Source organism: Ciconia boyciana, chromosome 2, assembly GCF_034638445.1.
Source record: "Ciconia boyciana chromosome 2, ASM3463844v1, whole genome shotgun sequence".
NCBI classification, from domain to species: domain Eukaryota; kingdom Metazoa; phylum Chordata; class Aves; order Ciconiiformes; family Ciconiidae; genus Ciconia; species Ciconia boyciana.
Window position 1 is genome coordinate 62633987 of NC_132935.1, and position 7609 is coordinate 62641595.

The following is a 7609-nucleotide window of genomic DNA, read 5'->3' on the forward strand; positions in this document are numbered from 1 at the left end:
CATTTGCTTTGGATAAGATCCTTTAGCCTTTGTGTACCTGAGGACCACAAAAGTTGGGCTGGACAAGAGTAATAGTCAACAGACTGCTGTTTGATTATAGTAATCATTCTCCTTAATGCTTTTATGCAATTTTTAAATGGTTATTTAAGAAAATCATATTGTTTAGTTGATAAAACTTATTTTGGTTCATTGTACTGTTTTTCTCAGTTGCTTGTATTGTGGTATCATGGGAGAAAAGTGGGAAGTGCGTACATAAGGGCTGTTTTACTTTCCCTTCAGTCCCCCAAACTTGGAAGATTTCTTGAAAGATTCTTAGACTACTCCAGCTTGCCATGCTTAGCCTGGAGCCAGGCTTGCTGCTGCAGTTTGTGCTGCTAACATAACACATATTTGCAGGTACATGGAAAAATGGCTACTACTAACTGTAGTACTTGCTTCCATGGCAGTGGCAACTTCCCTCTCTTCTCTTTCCCTTCTTGTTCTTCCCCTTCTCTGCAGAGCTGCTTGCTTTGGAAGGTCTAACTGACATTAAAAATTAAAAAACAAAACAAAAACACACCCCAAAGCCAAAAAACCAAACCCCAAACAAAAAAACAAGCTGAAAATTCAAATTTATGGAGGGGGTGGGTACATGAGTCTGGAAGATGCCAGGTGGGAGGAGTTGACTGGGACTTGAGCGGATGTGTCCACTTGGCAGAAGTACTGGAGGAAGAAAAGCTCTAATAGTACTAGGCAAGGAGAGCCTGTGATGTGACGTCCTCTATACCTAAAATGGAGTTTGGAAATAACTTTTCTTTCATAGAAGTTCAGGAGGGGACTTCTATGGTTTGCTCTAAACAGATGTTACTTTGCTGTTAATTCCTCTCTTTTTTGACTGGAGTTAGTTTTCCTGTAATTATGTAACTATTTGAATATTGCTTAACTTTCCTGTGTAAAGGAAGTATGACCTTGTAAGACCATGTTTTTAGGACTAATCACAGTTTAATCTGTATGTAGGAATCCTGTCAGATAGAATATCTTCTATAGTTTTATCTTCTATAGTTATTTTTGTGGGGGTTTTTATAGGAGCCTTCTGAAAGAGAAGGGTGTTTCTGTGCTTGAAAATTTTATGTATGTGCATTAAATATATATATATGCCTATGGGTGTGGTGTGTGTATATTTAAAAAATAGCATGCTAAAAGCAGAGAAAAATTGTGGAAAACTCCAAGGCAGATGTAGCAGATTCATTTTTGGAGCCTGATTGTTTTCCAAATCAGCTGTCTATATTTACTTTTATTTGGTGCTTGTTACTTAAGTACTGCAATTTCTGTTTTGTTTGGAGTGGGGGAAACCTTTATGGACAATTTTAAAAATATTTCTTTTGTGAAGTTAATTGTTTTTATTTGTTTCCAGGAAATGGCTCTTGAAGTTAAATGAGGCTGGATAAAACACATAAATGAAGCAGAAGCTGCTCTGCATGTGTTAGGGCTATATCACCACAAGCACTGCTGATCAGCCAGACTTGGTAACTTGTCATAATGAAGAAAATTAGTCTCAAAACAATTCGCAAGTCCTTTAACTTAAATAAAAGTAAAGATGAAAGCGACTTTGTAGTGGTTCAGCAGCCATCGTTAAGTGAATTTGGAAAAGATGACTCCTTATTTGGCAGCTGCTATGGTAAAGATTTGGCTAGCTGTGAAGTCAATAGTGAAGATGAAAAAGGAGGCAAAAATAGATCAAAAAGTGAAAGCTTAATGGGTACGTTAAAAAGGAGGCTTTCAGCAAAACAAAAACAGAAAGGCAAAGGCAGCACACCATCTGTAAGCTCTGCAGATGATGACACCTTTTCTTCCTCATCTGCTCCAATAACCTTCAAAGATGTGCGAGCTCAAAGACCTCTGAGATCCACTTCCCTCCGTAATCACCATTACAGTCCAACTCCATGGCCCCTTCGACCTACAAATTCAGAAGAGACTTGCATCAAAATGGAAGTGAAAGTCAAGGCCTTGGTCCATTCCTCTAATCCAAGCCCAGCACTGAATGGCGTTCGAAAGGACTTCCATGACTTGCAGTCAGACAACGTGTTCCAGGAACAAAACAATGCATTAAAAAATACAGAATCTCAGAATGGGGACTTGCATCTTCATATTGATGAACATGTGCCTGTAGTTATTGGATTAATGCCTCAGGACTACATTCAGTATACTGTGCCTTTAGATGAGGGAATGTATCCTTTGGAAGGATCACGTAGTTACTGTCTGGATAGTTCCTCACCCATGGAAGTTTCAACGGTTTCTTCTCAAGTGGGGGGAAATGCTTTCCATGAAGAAGAGAGCCAAGTGGATCAGGATGTAGTCGTTGCACCGGATATCTTTGTGGACCAGACGGTGAATGGTTTGTTGATTGGTACCACAGGAGTCATGTTGCAAAGCCCAAGAGTTAATCACAGCGATGTCCCTCCACTCTCACCTTTGCTACCTCCAATGCAGAATAATCAAATCCAAAGGAACTTCAATGGATTGAATGGCACAGATGCCCACGTGGCTGAAAGTATGCGCTGCCATTTGAATTTTGATCCTAACACTGCCCCTGGAGTTGGAAGAGTTTATGATTCTGTACAGAACAGTGGTCCTATGGTTGTGACAAGTCTCACAGAAGAACTGAAAAAACTTGCAAAACAAGGATGGTACTGGGGTCCCATTACACGTTGGGAGGCAGAGGGAAAATTAGCTAATGTGCCTGATGGCTCGTTTCTCGTTCGAGATAGTTCTGATGATCGTTATCTTTTAAGTTTGAGTTTTCGTTCCCATGGAAAAACTCTTCACACTAGAATTGAACACTCAAATGGTAGATTTAGCTTTTATGAACAACCAGATGTGGAGGGACATACATCTATAGTTGACTTAATTGAGCATTCAATCAGGGACTCTGAAAATGGAGCTTTCTGCTATTCGAGATCCCGACTGCCTGGATCTGCAACTTACCCAGTGAGACTGACAAATCCGGTATCTCGGTTTATGCAGGTGCGTTCTTTACAATACCTGTGTCGTTTTGTAATACGTCAGTACACCAGAATAGACCTGATTCAGAAACTGCCTTTGCCAAACAAAATGAAGGATTATTTACAGGAAAAGCACTACTGAAAGCTTATGGGAATCTTGCATCTTGCACTTTGGGAACAACAACAAGAAAAAGAGATTGAATTACAGTTTACAGACTTTCATTATTATCAAAATCTTTTGCTGCCATAAAAATATTTCATTTTTGTGTGTAAAAGAAAAGTAATGCATTTGGATTTATGTTTGTTTTGGGGGTTTTTGTGTATTTTGGGGGGCTTTTTTTTTTTTTGGAAAGAATGATCTCAAGTTTATTTTTAGAAGTGTGAAATAGCTATCTTTCATCAATGTGCAGATTAATCACAATGTGAATGATCAAATTCTCCTTAATTTCCCCCAAGTCCTTTGCTGCTATCCACTGTGATTTTTATGCATTGAAAGCACATTTCATGTGTATTCAACCATAAGTAAAAGTCAAATGAAACTTGTTGAATGGAATTTTTTTTTCCTTTAAAATAGCCTGTTTAAAAAAAAATGATTGTGGATAAAAAACATACTGGTATTCTAAATTACAGAATTTACATCTGTGTTAAAAACAATTTCCTAGTATCTTAATTATAAATTTCTATAGAGATATGCCCTAATGTAGAACTTCTAGACAGAGCTGTGTGATAAGAACATGGTTGTGCAGCATATCTTTGGGAAAAAAACCTTTTCTCCTAAGCCTTGTATTGTCTGTACACTATTTTGTGTTTGAGAAGGTTGGTTCAGTTTTCTTCCTGTCTCAGTATTTTGTCCTTCTAAAAATGGCCTTTAAAAAAAAGAAGTCTGTGAAAGTCGATGTGTCGTACCTATAAGGAAATTGCAGTATTGGGGCCTTGTCAAATATTACCTTTTAAAATCATGCCATCAGTTAAATAAATGAACACCTACCAGGTCCCCTCTTTCTGTCCTTTTTCCTCCTACCTCCTCTTGGGGGGTGGGGAAATTTCCTGAATTTGTAGGAAGACTCTAGGAATTGTTATTATGGGAACATAAATTGATAAGCTGTTTTAGGGATGGGGTAAAACTTCTGATAGGATGATTTCTACAATATGTATTCAAACTACTTGAAATTTTATAATTTTCTGCTTTTTTTTTTTTTTACTTCAGAAATGCAGTAATACACTAATGTCCTTTGGATCATTTTCCCCTTTTTTGGATATCCTTTGGGGAGGAAGGAACAGGACTGATAACACTTTGGATGGAAGATGCTTAAAATGCATCTCTAAAGCTCTGTTCTCATAGCCTTTGAAATTATGGGGAAAAGAGGTTTGGATATACATTGACCACAGAAAATGTTTCCGTTTACTGTCATGAAATGTTTTGACATATGAAATATTGAATCAATTAAGTAAATGTTTGATATCTGTCAAAGATTCTGGCATTTGAAAAGCTTACAGTTACTCTAACCTTCTGTAGGGAAAAAAGACTTTCAGTGGGGAGTACAGGTTCTATCTACACTGTAATATTTTTGTCATGCAAGGTTAATCTATGGCATTTTCCCATTTTGTTTCAATTTCCCCCCCCCCCATGATTCTGTCACTTTTATGAGTTATTTGTTAAAGGCGTCATGGCTGGCTTGGGAAGGAGGCTTGCTTTGCCTGCCTCTGCCCCTATGTTTTGTATTTTAGAGTGTCATCTTCCCCATCTCTGGTAGGGGTTGCTAGTCAGTAAACGTCAGCTTAGAAAAGGCTGTTCATCTTTGATACTGCTTTCTTGTTTAGATCATTTTCTTCTTGTTTAATCTAGCCTTTTGTCCCCTGAAATGAGTCTTTAGTAATGAATACAGTATTGCTGCAAGGTGGTGCAATAGCACTACATCTTGGGTTGCCTGAATTGATAGACTAAATTTATATTTTTTTAATTTATTTTTTGACCATAATGTTTAACTAAAAAATAATAAAAAAAGAAAATCAAAGGTAGATAAAGGCTGCCTTTGCTTTTAAGGGAGGGAGAATAAGGATTTCTTCTTTAGTCTGATAAAGTTTTAAACTTAAAATCTAGAGCAGTCTATATGCGTAATTTGTTGTCTCTGCCATTGAGATATATGTATGCGAGTGTGAATTCTGTTTTCTTTTTTTCCTCTACTGGCTTCCCCCCCCATCCCCCCTTCCCCCCGAATCAGCATCACTAACTTTATTCAAAAAGGCACAATAACCTATTGTATGGTACAGTGTTCTGATTCTGCCTGTGGGGAGGAAAAAGAAAATCATTTTTATGGATTTCAGACGCATACTTTTGGAAGAAAACCTCTGGCGTTTTCTTCACTTTAAAAATTCTTTCCCCATACAAGCTAGAGGGCCTATGCATTCTACAGAATCTTTGAAAGATTATAGTATATTAAATATTTTCTTTGCCATTTAATACCACTATTGAATGCATTAAACATATGTTTATACTATGCCACATGCATTAATTTAGCAGTCATTGCATTGAAACTTAAATAGTTGAAGCTATAATATCCTGGTCTTATTGCTGAATTGAAAAACGTGCAAGAATACACATGCTAAATTTCTTGCCTGTGCCTTTATAAATTTCAGTTTGTTCACTCATATGTGTTGATGCTTTTTCTTAAACTTTGGTTCAGCTATCCAGTTTTTTAATTGCCTTCCTTGCTGTGTTCTTCATCTGTGAACTTAATCAGGTCAAGTTAACTTTGTCATTTTTTTTCCCCCCATAAAGCTTCCACAAAAGGAACACTGTAAAGTGGTTGAGGCCTAGGATGTGAGAACCATATAGCACTTTGTTTCTAAATAAAACATGGTGGTGATATTTCTACTAAGCTCAAAATACTTTAAATCAGTAGTAAGTAGACACAAATACTTATTTTTACAGGTTTCATTAATCAGAACCTCACAGTATTTTTTCATGCTGAAGTAACTGGCCAGCCAGCAGAAGGAACCCAGAAAAATGACCTTGAAGACATTAAAGATACTTACAATTTCTTATAATAAAGATTAATATTAAAGAAACACAGTAACATTTAGTTATGAGACAATTTAGAAGTACTCGGAGTAACCACAAAAATTGTGTTGACTTCTGCTTCATGAAAATTAGAAGTGTCCTTGACAAATAAAAGGAAAATGATTGAGGATATTTTGGGAACCTTTGGAAGTAGATACACTAGGAATAAAAGCTAACTGACTATGATCCTTATAAGAGTAGAAATACGGCTATTTATTCAGAAGAACAGTTTTAAGGGTTCAAAAGGTATGCTTTTTATGCAATTGTGGAAAAACATTTTTGAAAATGAAACTTTGAAATAAAACTCCTTTTTAGATTATCTGAAATTATTGATGTTATTGATAACATTGTCTGTTTTACCAATTAGAAGAGTAAAACAACACCTTGTATTTGGAAATAGAAAAACAAATTTGCACAATTTCCTCTATGGGTGTTGTTTTTTTTTTTGTAAGCCAGTGTTGTAAACAACTGAAAGTCATTTGTATTCTTTGATCTATTTGAAGGATATAGCACTTATCCTGCTGTTGACATAGTGAATGCCATCTTTTTATCAAAATGTTTTTCTGTCAGAAGGATCAGAAATGCAATTATTAATTAAACTCTTTGTTCTCAGATGAGCTGACTTTACATTTTGTTAAAGCCGATTTCTTTCTGTGAATATTGACTGCTGGGCTAAGTGAAATCCATGCAGTTTTTGTTTTGATGCATTTCATCTGCGTGAATACTGGAATTATAAATTTAAAACACCATACCAGCAATATATGGGCTATGATTCTGATGAGAATTATTTCTCTGTTACTGAACTTTCAAATTCTGAGCTAAGCTATGAATAAATTAATGATTGCCAATTTAATTTCTTAAAATCTTTTTATGACTGCAAAGAATAAAAATTGCAAGCATTCTTTATAAATAAAAAATGGGCTAGATGGTAGTTCATAATAAGGGAAATATGGCATTGTTGTATCTGGAGAGTGTTCTAAATTCTACACAGATAATGAAAAATTCTTAAAGAATTTTATATAAATACATGTTGGGATAAAGAATTTTTATAGTGATGGAGTGCCATGAAGTTAATACTTACAATCCAGATTGCTGTAGTTTACACTTTTCTCTGTTTCAGACCTGGTGTGCACTATTTGTACTAAGCACGCCACAGAGTGAATTATCCAAAGTCCATTGATTTTAATGTGTTTTGGTTTGTAAACAAAATTATAGTAATTTCTTGCACATTTTTGAAAAATAATTGTATAAGGATTTATGTATCTGCTTCTGGATACAGTGTGTAAATAAAAATTTCATTCACAAAAAGATTTATGGAGTGTTCTATATATTAATGATGTTCTAAAACAAACTGAAAGACATTGTAAAATTTGGGCATCTGCCTTAAACATTTAAATTTTAATGGTTACAATTTAAACTGTTCTATGTATTTTTTTTCAAAATGATATATCATTTGAAAAGTTTGAAAAGTTTTTTTCAAACTTTTCAAAACATTTCTATATACCAATTATATTAAATCTTACTTTTCAAAGCAGGAAGAAAAATTGCCAGAACACAACTAGAATAT

The 7609-nt window shown here is 35.4% G+C and overlaps 1 protein-coding gene across 6 annotated transcripts in view; it reads left to right on the forward strand.

Annotated features, from left to right (window-relative positions):
• SOCS6 (suppressor of cytokine signaling 6) overlaps positions 1-7337 on the forward strand; it is a 31026-nt gene extending 23689 nt beyond the window's left edge. For all 6 annotated transcript variants that reach the window (XM_072852818.1, XM_072852817.1, XM_072852816.1 and 3 more), the window contains one exon: positions 1394-7337. In XM_072852818.1, coding sequence (XP_072708919.1) covers positions 1519-3123 — 1605 coding nt within the window. In that variant the 5' untranslated portion in view covers positions 1394-1518 and the 3' untranslated portion in view covers positions 3124-7337. The remainder of the gene's footprint in view (positions 1-1393) is intronic.
• Positions 7338-7609: the final 272 nt, after the last annotated feature.